At 36.6% G+C, this 18,734-nt stretch overlaps 1 protein-coding gene across 2 annotated transcripts; it reads right to left on the bottom strand.

The window, feature by feature from the left end:
- Positions 1-362: 362 nt before the first annotated feature.
- ERMN (ermin) lies at positions 363-8,651 on the bottom strand. 2 transcript variants are annotated; one of them, XM_025855765.2, is made up of 4 exons: positions 8,547-8,651; positions 7,315-8,254; positions 6,566-6,658; positions 363-3,483 (listed from the first exon to the last, which is right to left on the bottom strand). In XM_025855765.2, the coding sequence occupies exons 2-4, from the start codon at positions 7,553-7,555 to the stop codon at positions 2,966-2,968; spliced, it is 852 nt and encodes a 283-aa protein (XP_025711550.1). In that variant the 5' UTR covers positions 7,556-8,254; positions 8,547-8,651; the 3' UTR covers positions 363-2,965. The 2 variants fall into 2 exon arrangements, with proteins under 2 accessions (XP_025711550.1, XP_073740017.1); XM_073883916.1 differs by lacking the exon at positions 8,547-8,651 and having other exon boundaries at positions 7,315-8,255.
- Positions 8,652-18,734: the final 10,083 nt, after the last annotated feature.

Genomic DNA, 18,734 nt, shown 5'->3' with positions numbered 1-18,734 from the left:
AGAAACAATGACTATAAAAGTGTCAGCATGGTTTAAATGTATTACCTTGATGGCTATAAAGATATATATATATGTTTTTCAAGTTGTTGGAGTTAAGGTGTATCTAAAACAAGAGCTCAGTTCCTATAAAAATAATACAAATTTTTCATGAACATTACATACCAACTACCAGATATTCTTTTTGCAATTCTGTACACAATCATTTTAAGACCTTTTTGAAATAATGCTTTTTGAATTTAAATAAGGGGTTCTCTTGATTTCTAAAGCAGCATTTCTTAATGGTCTTTAATAGCTGCTGATATGCAAGCGTTCTTCCTAAATTTTAAAGGGCAGCGAAAGAAAAAAAATTCTAGACACCAAAAACAGGGACACAAACTTTTATTGAGAGCAAGTCAGACACAACAGTTCTTTATTTAAATTGTAGACAGATAATAGAGTCTGACATATTCCACGTTTTCCAGTGTAGCATTATATAAAAGGTAAATTTTATATTGACAAATAGAGCTTTTATTAATTCCTATTCACCCCAAAACTAAGAAAAATTAAGTCATGTAAGAAATAGCAACATTCTCACAGAAATCAATTTTCCCTCCTAACAGGTACCAGAGTCCTTCTTCCATCTACCCCTGAACCTTGAATCACAAAAGCAGTAAATCTTCCAGTATAGTTACCAATTTGTGTTCTACCTTGTCTTGTAAGAGTGTCTAATATGTTAAATATCCCTCCTGAAATCAGAACCATACCCTTGCCTTTCCTAGGTTATAAAGAATTAAATAGTCACCTAACCCCATCAATGTTACTTATGATCACTTAACTCTGTGGCCTTAGTGTAAGATGGCAGCACAGGGCAATGGGCATTAATGTCAAAGAGTAGTTTCCGTGCTCTTTTGTAGCTACACTGCCTCACCCATAAGCACTGAGCATTTGCTCATTGAACATACCCTGATAAAGTCTTTGTTGACAAAATCTTTCATGTTTGGTTAATTATATGGTAAGAGCACAAAGCTAAAAAGGCCAGGGTTACTATGTGTTGGATCCCCATAAGATCCAGTTGCTTGGCCATGTCACACCATAGACCACCCAGCTCACTCAAATTCTGCAGGAATTCAACACTTCTGCTGGGACAATTAGAAATAGAGGTTCTGTTGATGGTAGGTTAACGATATGCTCCTCTTCCATGATGGATAATAAAATACCGTGCTTTGAAGCTAAGTAGAAAATTGTAGGGGTCATCAGTAATCCAGAAAAGAAAATAGGTTGTCCAGGTGGAACAGAGTATCTAAATAAATAGGAAATTGTCTGAGTGCACCAATCTTTTACCTAAATTTACCAATAAACACCTGATTTCCCTGGCTTCCTTCTGAAAACTTGGATTATCAAGAAGGAAATCTATAGGTTCTACAGATGAAGAGCAACAGACTTTTACATGATCAGGTTGCAAAATATCTGTTTGAAAGGATAAAAGAACCTCTTCAATCTTGAATTCAAAATTGAGTCTTGTAAACAGTAAATAATAGTATATGATACCATGGAAATATATTATATGACCAGGGAGAATTAAAGAAATTTCCATTAGAATGTGTGGGATTTGTTACACATAAATAAGCAATAATCTAAGAAGGCCTAATCTGGGTATTTTCACAAAGTGAAAAAGAAATAAACAAAGGGTTGAATAGTACAATGAAGACTGTATTACATTCAGACAATAAGGAATTGTCTTTTTATTTGCAGGGCCAAAAATATCTTTATCTGTGGTGACAGAAAGTTCAGGGTGATATATACGGGAGCCTGAAATGAAAAATTATGAAACTATCTAAGAATATAAATATAGATTCTCCCTTTTCATAAATATTTAATACATTATTTGACACACTGGCTTGAGTGAAGCTCCATAGGCACAATTTTAAGCATCTTGATTTGGGCTGAGGTCCAGTAAATTATATATTCCCAACAACTATCAGAGCTTTCTCACTAAAAATACATACTCACATTCTACTTTGAAAATATCCTAAGATAATTATTTCCATTATCATAGTAACTAGTACAGTTATGACTAGAGTTGTCTTGGGTTTCTAAGGAAAGAAAATTATTCTGAGATACTGTTAATAAGAGAAAGTGTGGTAATAGAGAGGGGTATTTTCTTAAAATTGTGCTAAAGCTGTCATTTTCACTTGTAATGACTTTAACTGTGCTAGACGAGATTTTATTTTCAGTTACAGAAATAAAGTATCTGACTCTTTAGTCTATTGCCCACCAATTTTTCTAGCCCCTCCCTATATCAACCTCACAGTGGATTTTATTCATCTTGAGTGCATAAAGCCAACATTTAGTCAGAATTTTCCTGACTGACAATTGCTCGGCCCCTCTAGTGAGAAAATTCAGTGAATGGTAACACCTAGGAAGAAGGCCTGTACAGACTTTTCACTCTAAAGGCTAAGGAAAACCACTTAAAATCTTATTTGAAGATAATAGAAAAAGCAAAACATTTTGGACAGCTTATTGCCAGTGTCTATAAAAACATGTTTAAAAGAAAGAGAAGTTTAATACCAGACTTTCTAGCACCCTCAGTGTGCAGGAAGAAAGACACCAAAAGAGATACAGGTCATTTCTCATAGTCCTCTTTCATCTGATGACTGTATTTCTCAGTGTTGCTACTTTTAAAGCCAAATCATGCCAGATTCTCCAGGGGTGCTTGCTGTTTGCTGTTTAGTGCTTATCACACAAGGCTGTATTAGTGAAATTTTAAAAAGCAAATGCCCACGAATGAATCTAAAGCTTTTTGACTTGAGGTTACCAGACTGAATTTTGTCTAGGATTATTTCCATATTATTCTACAGTGAAACAGAGATTAAGGTTTCACATCTTTAAAGGGGATGACTCAAATAAGACATGCAAAGATGCATCTCAGGAAAATAGAATTAGCTTTTGCTTTAGTGGGCAGGAGAATTTCCTCGTTCCATTTAGTTTATAAGTGCATCATAGACTCGAATTCATCAATTCTCTGCTTGGTGTTCCCCTTCCTGATTTTCCGATAGGATATTGTATTGTATCTTGAATAAGCATTTCTAGAGATATCACTCTTCTTCCCAAAGGTTGGCTGCTCCTCAGGTGTCACAGGTTGGGAACTGGGGCTGCTCAGTGGCGAGTCCTCGTTTGCATCAACTTCCTCTTTTAATTGAGAACCCTCTTCATTTTTTTTCTTAAATTCTATTACTCGAACTTCATCTTCATCATCATTGCAATCATCGTCATCATTATTAATTTCTTCATCCCAAACCTCTTGCTCCTCCTCATGTTTAGAATGCAACACATCAACTTGGCTAGGTTTCCGAAATCCCAACCATTCCATTTCAGTTGCCTGGTGAGCTTTGCTCTTCCCATCCTCCTCTTCCTTCTCTTCTAGAGGTTGTTCAGTAATCCTTTCCTTTTGTCTACTTATTTCCTGGCTACTGATGCTCCGAGGAATCTTCTCCCATTGATGTCCTGTAGCAAAATCAATTGGTAATTGAAATACCCAGCTCTTATTCTTTAAATTATGTTTCTGGACAATCATTTCCCCACACGTGCTTTATAGGATATCATTCTGTGGGTTAATAATATGTTTTACACAATAAAATGGGTTGTACTGTCAGATTAGTTTGGAAAATACTGCATTAAACACAGTTAAGTAAGCTTCAGAATTTATGCAAGTATTTAAAATACCAATGAATATTGTGAATCTCTAAGAAGTCGACAACTCAACTTCATTTGACCATGAAACATTTTTTTTTTGTTGTGACTTTTGTATCTAGTGAGACTGGTGTTCCTGAGACAGACTTTTAAAATCCTGTCTAGCCCGAAGTGACTGGAAATGTGAACATAGAAAATAAAATATTTGGACCTATCTCTTACACACACACGCATACACACACACATATTCCGCAAGGAAAATTAGAAAAATATCTCACAGGAAAAAAAAGGCTTTCTTCCAGTAGTAAAAACAATGACTTCCCACATCTGGGCATGCTCAGAGTAGCACATTCAGTATTTGCCACCATGCTTCTCAGAGTTGTGCTAAAGTTCCTGTTGTGGAAGGAGGAGCAGGGGGCCATGGATGGTCAGGAGTCATATGCTGGGCTAACAGTGACACCAAGCCCACCAAAGCACACACAATGTCATCTAAGATCTGCCATTGATTTCTAGAGAGCCAAGCTTTAAAACCATGTTGTGGTCATCTCTATACAGTGCTAGATTAGCCTGTCATGTTAGACATATCCCTAATAACAACTAATTAACTCAAGTTGTTTGGTACCATATAGTGACTTTTACAAGGCTTAATTCATGTCAAATTTCACTTTTCAAACAGATCACATCAGCATATCCTTAACAATATTTATTGAGCATGCTCAAAAGAATTAGAGTGGAGGCTGTTCTCTGGGCTTTCACCTCTAAAGGGACTTCTGTGAGAAGCTTCAGTCTATGCGTGACTTGAAAATACTGTCTAGATTGTGTGCTTTGTCAGGCTTCCTTCCGTTCACTATTCCCTTTCAACACCACAAGAGTCTTTAAATAAAGTGAGAGGCAATGTTCCTCTTTGCCTTTCCCCGCCACAGCTTTCTACTTTCACTGAAAAATTTTTACAAGTCCATTACCAGTCAAGATTTTTCATGCTCTTTTCATTTTTTTGTTTTCCCAACTACAGGAATCAGATGTAAACTTACAAAAAGAGATAGAAGTGAAGATGGATTATCATTCCTAACTGGTTGTACACAGTTCCTATCAGGTTGTTGGTGCCCAGTCAATGTTCTTTACATTATAAATAAATATACATTAGCATGTTTGCTATAATCTTAAACTTTCTTTTATTGTCTTCTTTTCCATAAGAACCAAAGAAGCTGATTTTTTGCTCACACCATGACTCAGGCATGGAGCTGTCATGCATGAAATTACTTCTTGAATTTAAATTATAGTTTTTCCTCAATATTTTTAGCATCTTGCTATTTTTCAACCCAGGAGTATTCTCTTTGGAGACTTTATAGCTGTTTGTCATTGTGAAAACTGAAGATACCAACATGTGCCTTACAGGGAAAACATATGTTCCACCAAACACAAAAGGATTCATTCAGGGAAAAATTCACCCTGACACCATCTACTTAAAAAATTCAGCCTGCTTTGATTCTCTATTTGATAAAATGAAAGATCCTAGCAAACTGTTGTCTCCAGTGGACTTTCTGATCAGATATTTGAAAAGGTCTTGGGGCACGTGGGTGGTGCAGTTCGTTAAGTGTCAGTCTCCTGGTTTCAGCTCAGATCGTGATCTCGGGGTCATGAGATCAAGCCCCATGTCAGGCTCCATGCTCAGCTCAGAGTCTGCTTGAGACTCTCTCTCCCTCTCCCTCTGCCCCTCTCCATTGCCTGGGTGCTCTCTCTCTCTCTCCCAAATAAATATGTAAATTTAAAAAATTTTTTGGAAAGTTCTCTAGATGCACTGCCTGTGAGAACTTGCTACATTGGAAACAGAAAGATTAGGGGAGAGAAGTTATTTAGTTCATTTCACGGGGCTTAAAGCTTAAGTTTTATAAATTACCTGTGATAATGTAAAAGCTTAATGATGGTTGTTCTTTACTACATTATTACAATAGTGGTTGTTCCACCACTACATAGGGACAGCAGATAGTCTGGGAGGTGTCCAAGCAAAGTGGACAAACCCAAGAAACTGCCAATTATACATCCTTTTCTTCCTTGGCATCTACTGTTTTATGTGATGTTCTAATATTAAAAAAATAATAATCTCTTCCATTTTTGCCTATTAAGGTCCTAACTAAGCTAAATTGCTCAAGGTCTAATGAATCGACTTCAATTTTGAGATAAGATGTTTATGGTTGCAAAAGAGGAAATGAGTGATCAATTAATATGTGTTTATCCTGCACTTGATTTAGAAATTGCTTCAACGTAGGTATCTTCTTAGAGGTAAAATCTAAAAGATTTTGTTCTTCTTAGTCTCTTGAGTTTATTTGAAATATAAGTCACTTAAAAATCAGTGTTCTTTTTATTCTCTCATTTTCTGAAAGAACACAATTAAAATGAGCTTAATCACCTGGGAGATTTCTTTAACAAGAATTAGATAACCATTTTCTGCTTACACAGAGGCCTAGAATTTTTCTATAGATCAAATAAATTTATAATATTACTTTAAAATGTATGTCAATGTGGTAAGCTTTTAGGTAACACATTCACATTTCACAAGGTGCCTGACACAGATTTAGAGACACTAAATAAATCTTACAAAAGAATTGATTTAGTGGACTAACTTATTAAGAGACTAATATCATTTTGTCAGGTGAAGACATGTCAATCAGTTATACCAATCCATGCAGTCTCAGTCTTGATGCTTCTGGAATACTTTTTAAGGTGAAACCCACAGATAATCAGGACTACTCCCTTATCTGCCTATAGCAGCTTTGAGTTTTTGAAGGCATTGCCTGGATTGCTTTTTCGACATCACATTCACAAAACATCCCATGCAAAAACTGCCATCCATATTCAGTCAGACAATGTCTGTGTACAAAATGGAAGTTCCTCTCACCTTCTCTGAATGTCATTTCATCAACACTTGTTTCTTGGAGAGAAAGATCTGTGATAGCCTTATGAACAAGAAAAAGATTCTCTTCGGGTTTTTCTGGGGGAAAAAAACCCACAAGATTAACACTATAATATTTGAGCAGCTCAAGTGTAAATAAATTATCAATTTAGACTCTAGCTAGGTAGATCAATTTGATTTGCAATGTGATCACTAAAAGTAGCTATTTCACTCTCCCAACTCATTTCTTATTGGTTCCTACTTCTAAACATAAGGATAACCTCTCCTTTTCCGTCTGTATGTTATAGAACCATGAATTCAGACATGTTCAGGTATATTTCAGAAGGAAAACTTGAAGTGCTGAATTTCCTTTGCTTAAATAATAATGGGGCTGTCCATAATAATAATAAATAACAGTAGTTAACATTTAACCAACACTTCGTAATCCTCACAACAACCCTACAAATGGCAGTACTTATATTTCTGTCTTCTGCTAACCGAGAAAGCTAAGGCTTCAGGAGGCTAGGGAAGTTGCCCAGGGTCATAAAGCTATCAAATAAATAAGCCTGGATTTGACCTGAGGCAGAGGTTTGGTCCTTAGCTATCCAGCCCCAGTAGAATGAGAGGCCACATTTAGGCAGGGACATGGGTGGGAGAATGGACAGCACATTCCCATCATAACAGTTTATCAAAAGGATCACGAGTGAGTTTACAAATTAAATCAAACAAATCAAAGAGAAAGGAAAATGCTTTACCTTTTAGAATCTTCTCATCAGTGGACCAGTTGACTACCATATTCCCTTGTAACTTTTCACTTTTCTCCTGATTTCCTTCTGTGGGTAAGTCTTCAAGATGGGGTTCTACCCTGTAGTATGGTGAGGTACCATCCACATCACTGGATCCCTCATTTGTTTTAGTGATTGGTTGTTGACCATTTTCAGGTGGTGTATCCCCATTGCACTCAGCCTGACTGAGTGTCCCTGGAACGTCTGTCATGATGTACAGTTGAGTCCAAGAACCCAAAGAAAGCTTTGGAGAAACTGAAGGAAAAGATCTTTGCTAGATGTGTTCTCTCCCCTTCAAGTTCTATAGTTCCACCTCCTACTCTGAGAATACAAAGTATTTGCTTCAGTACATAATAACAAACTGCTTTTCCTAAAGGTGTCCAGATAGAGCTTAGAACAAAAGCAATAGGATTTGTCAGATTTGCCACCAGCCCAGGAGCAAGCATCCAGCCAATCACCACCTTCTTTGTCGCTGGGCAGCCTCACTTGCTGAACTAATGGCAGCCTTTTGATTTACATAAACAAACAATCTGAGGCAATCAGGCTTTTGTGTTGGCATGTAGAGGAGGACTTTCAGCTTGTCAGTGCCCCCCTGGGAACAGAGATTTTTGTCCCTTTTCATAATGGCCCTTTGTCGTTTTCCTTGTAACAGGAGCCACAATTGTTCCACAGCTTTAATCCAGAGAGAATGACCACCTTGAGGCATATTAGTTCTGTGTAACCAGCTTAGCATTTCCAAACAGATTTTGTTCAAGTAAAACCTCAGCTATTTTGTAGGGGATAATGGCATCGTTTCTTATTCATTAAAGAATAAAAACAGCTTATCAAAAACCTGTAAATAGGACAACTTTATTGTAAGTGGTTCTGACAGCAGATTCCATGGTGTGTTTCAGGAACCCAGAGGAAAGACCTAAGAAAAAATAAACAAAAAATTCTACCATCTTGCTAATACCAAAAATTTTACATTTTAGAATAATTCATTTGGTCTGTAGCTTCTTATCCTCTAGTTTATTTATGTTTACTGAAGCTCATACTATCTTTTAAACTCTTAATATAATTTCCTCCATGGAGTTTTCCCTTTTCCCAATCAGATTTTTTCTCAGTATTCCCTACTGATGTTGCATGATGCTGGTAAAATCACATAGCAACAACATAGCCTGCCCTTGGTGGAAACATAATTATGGAAAACATCTGCTACTTACCAACTTTAACTTTTTATTTTTTTATTTTCATTTTTTTCATTGAAGAATTTATTTTATTGGGTGCCTGGGTGGCTCAGTCGTTAAGCATCTGCCTTCGGCTCAGGTCATGATCCCAAGGTCCTGAGATCGAGCCCCGCATCAGGGTCCCTGTTCCACAGGAAGCCTGCTTCTCCCTCTCCCACTCCCCCTACTTGTTTTCCCTCTCCTGCTGTGTCTCTCTCTGTCAAATAAATAAAATCCTAAAAAAAAAAAAAGAATTTATTTTATGACACAATGAAAACTCATTAAGTTTCAATGGAAATACATTAAAAATTCACATTATTTTCCTTGTGATATTGAAAATATGAATTCAAATACACATTCACAAAAGATGTACGAAAAAATTTTCATGGCAGTGAATAATGCACTAATTGGTTTTCTGTGAGAAACAACATGAAACCAGCTTGTTTTAAGTTTAGCTTCTTTTCCATATGAAAATTTGACTCATGGAACTCCAATAATTTAAAAACTGGAAAAAATTCCTTCAAGACTGAAAGGAGACAGGTAGAGAAATAACATCAAATACAACTGAAAAATAAAAGTGTCAGTTTGAGAATAGATTATAATAAAAAGGTATGATTCTTTGTAAAGTAGATCAGCATTTTCCAGTGATTGGTTATCTATATTAAATCTAGATAAATGTAGATTAAAACCATACAAGATGCCCTGACAAACGGGAGCAGAAAAGGGGTAGTTTAATGTAGCCAAATGCTTTTAAAAATAAGAATTGCTGTATTAATTTCTTAGAATACCACAGTGATCACTGAGTTAAGAAAGCAGTTTTTTTATTTAAATTCAAGTTACTTAACATATAGTGTAGTATTGGTTTCAGAAGTAGAATTTAGTGATTCATCACTTACCTATAACACCCAGTGCTCATCACAAGTGCCCTCCTTAATATCATCACCCATTTAGCCCATCCCCCTTCCTTCCAACAACCCTCAGTTTGTTCTATATAGTTAAGCCTCTTATGGTTTGCCTCCCTGCTTCTATCTTATTTTATTTTTCCTTCCCTTCCACTATGTTCATCTTTTGTTTCTTAAATTCCACATATGAGTGAAATCATATAGTTTTGCCTTTCTCTGACTAACTTATTTTGCTTAGCATAATACACTCTAGTTCCATCCATGTTGTTGAAAATGGCAAGATTTCATTCTTTTTGGTCACTGAGTAATATTCCATTATTATATATTGGATTATATATTCCATAATATTCCATTTTATATATATATATACATATATATATATACACACCACATCTTCCTTATCCATTCATCAGTCTATGGACATTTGGGTTTTCTCCATAATTTGGCTATTGTTGATAATGCTGCTATAAACATCAGGGTGGTGCATGTGCCCCTTCGAATCAGCATTTTTGCATCCTTTGGATAAATACCTAGTAGTGCAATTGCTGCATCAAAGGGTAGTTCTATTTATAATCTTTTAAGGAACCTCCATACTATTCTCCAGAGTGGTTGCACCAGTTTACACTCCCACCAACAGCGCAAATGTTCCCCTTTCTCTGCATCCTCACCAGGGTCTGTCATTTCCTGAGCTGTTAATTCTAGCCATTTTGACAGTTGTGAAGTGGTATCTCATTGTGGTTTTGATTCGTATTTCCTTGATGTTGAGTGATGCTGAGTATTTTCTCACATGTTTATTAGTCATTTGAATGTCTTCTTTGGAGAAATGTCTGTTCATGTCTTCTTCCCATTTCTTAACTGGATTATTTTTTGGGAGTTGAGTTTGGTAAGTTCTTTATAGATTTTGGATACTAGCCCTTTATCAGATATGTCATTTGCAAATACCTTCTCCCATTCTGTCTGTTGCCTTTTACTTTTGTTTATTGTTTTCTTAGCTGTCCAGAAGATTTTTATCTTGATGAAGTCCCAATAGTTCATTTTTGCTTTTGTTTTCCTTGTCTCCAGAGACATGTCTAGTAAGAAGTCATTGTAGCTGAGGTCAAAGAGGTTGCTGCTTGTTTTCTCCTCTAGGATTTTGATGGTTTCTGGTCTTACATTTAGGTCTTTCATCCATTTTGAATTTATTTTTGTATTTGTATTTGTACTTTGAATTTATTTTTGTGTGTGTTGGAGGAAAGCAGTCCAATTCCATTCATTTGCATGTTGTTGTCCAGTTTTCCCACCACCATTTGTTGAGACTGTCTTTTTCCAAAAGTCTTTCCTGCTTTGTCAAAGATTAGTTGACCATAGAGTTGAGGGTCCATTTCTGGGTTCTCTATTCTGTTTCACTGATCTATGTGTCTGTTTTTGTGCCAGTACCATAATCTCTTGATGATTACAACTTTGTAATGCAGCTTGAAGTCTGGGAATATGATGCCTCTAGCTTTGCTTCTGTTTTTCAACATTATGTTGGCTATTCAGGGTCTTTTCTGGTTCCATACAAATTTTAGGATTGTTTGTTCTAGTTTTGTGAAAAATGCTGGTGTTTCTTTGATCTGAATTGCATTGAATGTGTAGATTGCTTCGAGTAGCATAGACATTTTAACAATATTTTTTCTTCCAATCCATGAGCATAGAATGCTTTTCCATTTCTTTGTGTTGTCTTCAATTTCTTTCATAAATGTTCTATAGTTATCAACATACAGATCTTTTACCCCTTTGGTTAGGTTTATTTCTAGGCATCTTATGGTTTCTTGGTGCAATTGTAAATGGGATCAATTCCTTGATTTCTCTTTCTGCTGTTTCATTATTGGTGTATAGAAATGCAAGAGATTTCTGTACATTAATTTTATATCCTGTGACTTTGCTGAATTCATGTATCAGTTCTAGCAATTTTGGGGGGCAGTCTTTCAGATATTCTATATATAGTATCATGCTGTCTGCAAATGGTGAAAGTCTGACCTCCTCCTTGCAGATTTGAATGCCTTTTATTTCTTCTTCTTGTCTGATTGCTGAGACTAGGACTTCCAGTACTGTGTTGAAGAACAGTGGTGAGAGTAAACATCCCTGTCCCCTTTCTTAGAGGAAAAGCTCTCAGTTTTTCCCCATTGAGGAGTATATTAGCTGTGGGTCTTTCATATATGACCTTTATGATGTTGAGGTATGTTTCCTTTACCTCTACATTCTTGAAGGTATTTATCAAGAAAGCATGCTGTATTTTGCCAAATGCTTTTTTTGCACCTATTGAGAGGACCATATGGTTCTTATCCTTTCTTTTATTAATGTGGTGTGTCGTGTTGATTGGTTTGTTGATATTGAACCACCCCTAAAGCCCAGGAATAAGTCCCACTTGATCATGGTAAATAATCCTTTTAATGTACTGTTGGATTTGATTAGCTAGTATCTTGTTGAGAATTTTTTGCATCCAGGTTCACCAGGGATATTTGTCTGTAATCCTCCTTTTTAGTGGGATCTTTGTCTGGTTTGGGCATCATGGTAATGCTGGCCTCATAGAATGAGTCTGGAAGTTTTCCTTCCATTTCTATTTCCTGGAACAGTTTCAGAAGAATAGGTATTAATTCTTCTTTAGATGTTTGGTAGAATTTCCCCTGGGAGGCCATCCTGCCCTTGGACTCTTTGGTGGGAGATTTTTGAATACTGATTCAATTTCTTTGCTGGTGACAACACTGTTCAAATTTTCTATTTCTTCCTGTTTAGGTTTTGGTAGTTTATATGTTTTTTGGGAATTTATCCATTTCTTCCAGATTGCCCAGTTTGTTGGCACATAATTGCTCATAACAGTCTCTTATAATTGTATTTCTCCAGTGTTGGTTGTGATCTCTCCTCGTTCATTCAAGACTTTATTTATTTGGGTCTTTTCACTTTTTTTTTTGATAAGTATGGCTAAGTGTTTATCAATTTTGTTAATTCTTTCCAAGAAATCTCCAAGTTTCACTGATCTGTTCTACTGTTTTTTTAAATTTCTGTATCATTTATTTCTACTCTAATCTTAATTATCTCCCTTCTTCTGTTGATTTTAGGCTTTATTTACTGGTCTTTTTCCAGCTTCTTTAGGAGTAAGTTTAGGTTGTGTATTTGAGACTTTTTTTGCTTCTTGAGGTAGGCCTGTGTTGCTATATACTTCCCTATTAAGATTGCCTTTGCTGCATCCCAAAGATTATGGACCATTGTGTTTTCATTTTCATTTGCTTCTATGTATTTTTAATTTCTTCTTTAATTTCCTGGTTAACCCATTCATTTTTTAGTAAGATGTTCTTTAGCCTCCATATATTTGTAGTCTTTCCACATTTTTTCTTATGCTTGACTTCAAGTTTCATAGCACTGTGGCCTGAGAATATGCATGGTATGATCTCCATCTTTTTGTACTGGTTAAGGCCTGATTGGTGGCCCAGTATGTGATCTATTCTGGAGAATGTTCCATGTGCATTCAAAAAGAATGTGTATTCTGCTGCTTTAGGATGAAATGCTCTGAATGTATCTGTTAAGTCCATCTGGTCCAGTTTGTCATTCAAAGCCATTGTTTCCTTGTTGATCTGCTGCTTAGATGATCTGTCCTTTGCTGTGCATGTGATGTTAAAGTTCCCTACTATTATTGTATTATTATCAATCAGTTTCTTTAAGTCTGTTATTAATTGATTTATATGTTTGGGTGCTCCCAAGATGGGGGCATAAATATTTACAGTTGTTACATCTTCTTGTTGGATAGACCCTTTTATTATGACATACTGCCATTCTTCATTTCTTATTACAGTCTTTGGTTTAAAATCTAGTTTGTCTGGTATAAGACTGACTACTCCAACTTTCTTTGATATCCATTAGCATGATAGATGGTTCTCCACACCCTCACTTTCATTCTGGAGGTATCTTTGGGTCTAAAATGAGTCTCTTGTAAGCAGCATATCAATGGGTTTTGCTGTGTGTGTGTGCGCGTGCGCGCGTGTGTGTGTGTGTGTATGTACACATTCTTTTTTTTATTATGTTATGTTAATCACCATACATCATTAGTTTTTGATGTAGTGTTCCATGACTCATTGTTTGCATATAACACCCAGTGCTCCATGCAGAACGTGCCCCCTTTAATACCCATCACCAGGCTAACCCATTCCCCACCCCCTTCCCCTCTAGAACCCTCAGTTTGTTTTTCAGAGTCCATAGTCTCTCATGGTTGAGCTCCCCCTCCAATTTCCGCCCCCATTCTTCCCCTCCTGCTCTTCTTTTTTTTTTTTTTAACATATAATGTATTATTTGCTTCAGAGGTACAGATCTGTGATTCAGCAGTCTTGCACACTTCACGGCGCTCACCATAGCACATTCTGATACCTTATGTCTTTCTATTTGAACACTTAGTCCATTTACATTCAGAGTAATTATTGAAAGATATGAATTTAGTGCCAGAGTATTACCTGGAAAGTCACTAGTCTTGTAGATTGTCTCTGTTCTTTTCTAGTCTTTGTTGCTTTTGGTCTCTCTTTCACACTCAAAGAGTCCCCTTTAGTACTTCTTTCAGAGCTGGTTTAGTGTTCGTGAACTCCTTTAGTTTTTGCTTGTCTTGGAAACTCTATCTCTCTTTCTATTCTGAATGACAGCCTTGCTGCATAAAGTATTCTTGGCTGCATATTTTTCCCATTTAGCATGTTGAGTATAGCATGTCACTGCTTTCTGGTCTGCCAAGTTTTTGTGGACGGGTCTGCTTCTAACCTTATGTGTTTTGTTTTGTTTTGTTTTTTTGAGGGGAGTTCTCTGTGTCTCTTGAACTTAAATGCCTGTTTCCTTCCCCATATTAGGGAAATTCTCAGCTGTAATTTGTTCAAATAAACCTTCCACCCCTTTTTCCCATTCTTCTTCTTCTGGGACTCCTATGATATAGATATTATTGCACTTTGTGGACTCACTGATTCATATATATATATTCATATTTAATAGTTTCCTTTACATGTTCTTTTCAGCTTCATTATTTTTCATAATTCTATCTTCTATATCACCTATTCAATCCTCTGCTTCTTCCATTCTCATTGTGATTACATCCAGTCAGTTTTGCATCTCAGTTTTTTTTTTGGCCTGGCTAGTTTTTAGGTCTTTTATCTCTGTAGACAGGGTTTCTCTTGTGTCTTCTATGGCTCTTTCAAGCCCAGCTAGTATTCTTATGACTGTTGTTTTAAATTATTGTTTAGATATATAGCTTATATCTGTTTTGAGCAAATCTGTTTTGATCTGTGATTTCTTCTTGATCTTTCTTTTGAGGAGAATTCTTCCATCTTGCCATATGTCTAGGTTTCTGTCTCTTGTGTGTTATGAAAGCACATTGTGTTTTCTGTTCTGACAGTAATAGTATATTAACAAGGGGATCTATACTCTCCAGGGCCTGATGCTTCAGGAAGTGTTTCTGGTGTATGTTGTGTGCCTTTTGCTGTTGTGTTTTGGCTGCTCTTTGCCACAGGTCAGTCCTCTATGGAGTTCCTTCTTGCTTGCAAGGGGAGTTTTGGATCTTTAACTAGGTGTGCTTTGATTTTTTTTTGTTAAGATAAGCCTGATTTAAAAAAAGAAAAAGAAAAAAAGCCTGATACAAGAAAAAAGGAAAAGAAACAAAGAAACAAACCAACAAATGAACAAAAAACTATAACTCTGATTCCAAAGAAAAAAAGAAAATAAATAAATAAAATTAAAGGAAAAATAGAAGTAAAAAAAAAATTTTTTTTAAAAGCATGGTCCTATTTCCACCAGAACTGAAGCTAGCACTTTGGAACACGCTATGATCAGTAGTCTTGGTACATGTGAGGAGGCCTCTGTTCAAGGGACGAGGAAAGCTCAGGGACCCCCTACTATTCTGCCATCTTAATTCTGAAAACTTACCAACCTTTCTTTTTTAAAGGAAGACATTAATTCTTTTTTCTTTTTAGGATCTCATACAGTGCAAAATGATTCCAGAAACTTTTGCCCATGCTGCTGCCTCAGCTTGGAATGCCTTTCTCTTCCTCAAGGCCAAACCCCTTTCTAACCATCTCCTTTAAATTCTCAGCTCTTCTGGTGAAATATCATCTCTTCAAAGACACTCTCCTTGATCCACTAGATTCAGATGGGACTCCTGTTTCACATTACCTTTGTCCTTCAAAGTACTCTTCACAATTTGTGATTAAACAAATAAGTGCACAATTATCCATCTAATGTCTCTTTCACCAACCAGAACCTAAGATTTATCTAGTCAGGGACCCTGTTTAGCTCATCTACATGTATCTCTAATTTGTGCCATTTGCTTTGAATGAGGTAAATACTTGATAAATATATATATTACTTATATTAAATATATATATATATATTATTGAATAAATAAATAAATTCCACTCCAAGAGAATACACTTCAGGTCATTTCTAAAAGGAAGAAGAACAGAGATTGGCAAACAATTATAAATTTGTCACCTTTAAAATTGTGTGTAAGGCTGAGCCATTAGGGTCTATAGCAGGTATGATAAATACCTGGCACTCTGGCCTCATCCTCTTTTCCCATGTCCTTGGAAGAAATCTTTAACAGACCCTAACATGCTCTCCCTTGTCATCACCCGCTCTTCTCTACCCAACACACTAATTGTTTGTGTAGGAGAGGAAAAATAATTGTCCCTCTACCTTTCTAAGTCCTTGGCTGAGAACCCTGCAATAAAAGACAGATTAACAAGAAAAAAAGGGGGGCACCTGGGTGGTTCAGTCATTAAGCGTCTGTCTTTGGCTTAGGTCATGATCCCAGGGTCCTGGGATTGAGCCCTGCATCGGGATCCCTGCTCAGCAGGGAGTCTGCTTCTCCCACTCCCACTTCCCCTGCTTGTGTTCCCTCTCTCGCTGTCTCTCTCTCTCTGTCAAATAAATACATAAAATCTTTAAAAAAAAAAAAAAACAAGAGAAAAAGGAATTGATGTTTATTAACGTGTGTATCTCATATATACAAGGGAGATACCCATGGTAACTCAATAACTCCCTGAAATGACCCAAACTACCAACTTAAATACCATCTTCAGCTAAAGACAAAAGAAGAAAAGGTGTGTGTTGGGGGTGGCAGAAGTTACAAAGAATTACCAACAAAAGAATAGTAAACAAGGGTAAGATTTGTTATGCAGATTTAAGTGCATGCTTTTTCCATTGGTGAGATTCCACTGTGATTTAGTAATTTTTCTTTTCCTGGTACAGAAAGACATACAAATGAAATTTTTCTTTATAAACATCAGTTTCCCCTACACAAGGCTAACTTATACTCTGTTTTCAGAACTTCTTCGGTGTCTGGTATTTCTCAAAAAAAATCAGCTCAAAATAATTGTCCCTCTACCTATAAAGTGGTATATTTTGAGGTGGCATAATCTGCTACCTTCATTTATTTTTAAAAAAATTCTTGGGGCGCCTGGGTGACTCAGTCATTAAGCATTGGCCTTCGGCTCAGGTCATGATCCCAGGGTCCTGGGATCGAGCCCCACATCAGGCTCCCTGCTCGGCAGGAAGCCTGCTTCTCCCTCTCCCTCTCCCCCTGCTTGTGTTCCTGCTCTCACTATCTCTCTCTCTCTGTCAAATAAATAAAATCTTTTCTTTTTAAAAATTCTTTAATATTTATATAGCACTTATTATATGCCAGGCACTATTCAATTTGCTTCACAAATAGTAACACATTTGATCTTCATAACAGCACTATAAGGCAGGTGCTATTATCATCCTCATTTTACACACTAGAAAAATGAAGCACAGAGAGATTAAGAAACTTGCTCAAGGTCACATAGCTAGTAAACTTACTGATGAGAGTTTGCAGTATAGATGAAAGGTAGGGCCATCCCTGGCCTAGTGGCTGTTGTTTCCTTGGGTAGGAGGTCCCAGAGGGCTCTGTCGAGCCTGATGCATTAACCTCCTTGGCAGCAGAAGTAGTTGTAGCCAGGAGAGGGCAGCAGAGGGCCTGAGGCCATATTGGGGCCTTCCCAAGACAGACACCCCAGCTGCAGTGGCCAATACTGGGAAGACAGGGAATTTCCTCCCACTAGGAATAACAGGGGTTATCCACTTAATTCCAAAATCAGAATCTGAAACTTCAGGCTGCCTCACTAACTTAGAATTAGAAGAGCCCTGGATCTGGAGAAAGAAGAAAATATTGGTTGGAATCAGATGGGGGAATGAAGAAACTAAGACCAAAGCTAGCAACACATGGAGATACACTAGATTGTGAGACTCTTAAGGGCAGGAAGTGACACAAATTCAATGAAATGCCTAGCAATAAACATAGAAAAGGGGAAAGGCTCACATTAGCTTTAAAGTCCTAACTCCAATCATTCACGATTCCCTCAAGACTGCCATACACTTCAATTCAGGGATGTGGCAGTTTAAAGAGTTCAGTTTATCTCTCTCCTACTCCTAGATTTCTGTGACCCTATAGCAATGTGCAATTTATACCTTAGTTTTTTATGGGAATTTCACTTTTCTCTTTTGGATTATCTTTTTTCTGACTGCCTTGCTTTGACTTTTTTTTTTCCTGCATTAGAATTTCAGATTTAGAACATAGAAAAATAATCGAGAGTTCTGTCTAATAAGCATGTTCACCTTTATAAAAAGCATAGTTTTAACACTGTCCTATGGAATAACGGAGGTCAGATAAATAGTTTATAACATGTATTATCTTTCTTACAAGCACAGGGCAACACAAGATACATTTAGCACCAGGATCTGTCTATCCAACTACTAAATAAAACATAGGGTGTTTTATCCATAAAAAGTAAGTTGTCACGGATTGTTTGTAATGTTGGGGAGGAACAATTTTCCTCTATCTTTCAAGATTCTTTTGGTTGGCCTAAGAATTAAATTGACATGAGACAGATTAACAAGAGAAAAACAAATGAAAGTTTTATAACACATATACATCCTATATACACAAGAAAGAACCAGAAAAACTCCCTGGCACAGCTGAAGCCATCACCTTAAATACCATCTTTAGCTAAATACAAAAGATGTTAGAGATGGGGAGTCAATTATGAAAGCTTACCAGGAAAAGCACAGAAAATAAGGGTAAGTTTGTTATGCAGATTTAAGTCATTGTCTTCTCCACTGATAAGAGTTTCTAGAGATTGAGGCATTCCCCTCTTTCTGGTAGAGCAGGAAAACTCCCTTACAAATGGAAATATCCTTTATAAATGTGAATATCTCTTACAAAAGTCTAATATCTACTTGTTTTTCAAAATTTATCTTTTTCTGTAGTTTCTTAAAAGCTTAA

This window comes from Callorhinus ursinus, unplaced genomic scaffold (assembly GCF_003265705.2).
Source record: "Callorhinus ursinus isolate GAN/ISIS: 27379988/994484 unplaced genomic scaffold, GSC_fseal_2.0 scaffold2, whole genome shotgun sequence".
NCBI lineage: Eukaryota > Metazoa > Chordata > Mammalia > Carnivora > Otariidae > Callorhinus > Callorhinus ursinus.
Note: the sequence above shows the minus strand (reverse complement) of the source record. Positions and strands in the feature narration are given on the sequence as shown.

What these genes read in the sequence shown, in the direction of transcription:
- ERMN (XM_025855765.2), bottom strand. Translation starts at nt 7,555, where the DNA reads ATGACAGACGTTCCAGGGACACTCAGTCAGGCTGAGTGCAATGGGGAT. An exon ending in TGATGAGAAGATTCTAAAAG is followed by an intron (nt 6,659 to 7,314) that starts GTAAAGCATTTT and finishes TTTTTCCCCCAG; the next exon opens with AAAAACCCGAAGAGAATCTT. An exon ending in TGAAATGACATTCAGAGAAG is followed by an intron (nt 3,484 to 6,565) that starts GTGAGAGGAACT and finishes ATTTTGCTACAG; the next exon opens with GACATCAATGGGAGAAGATT.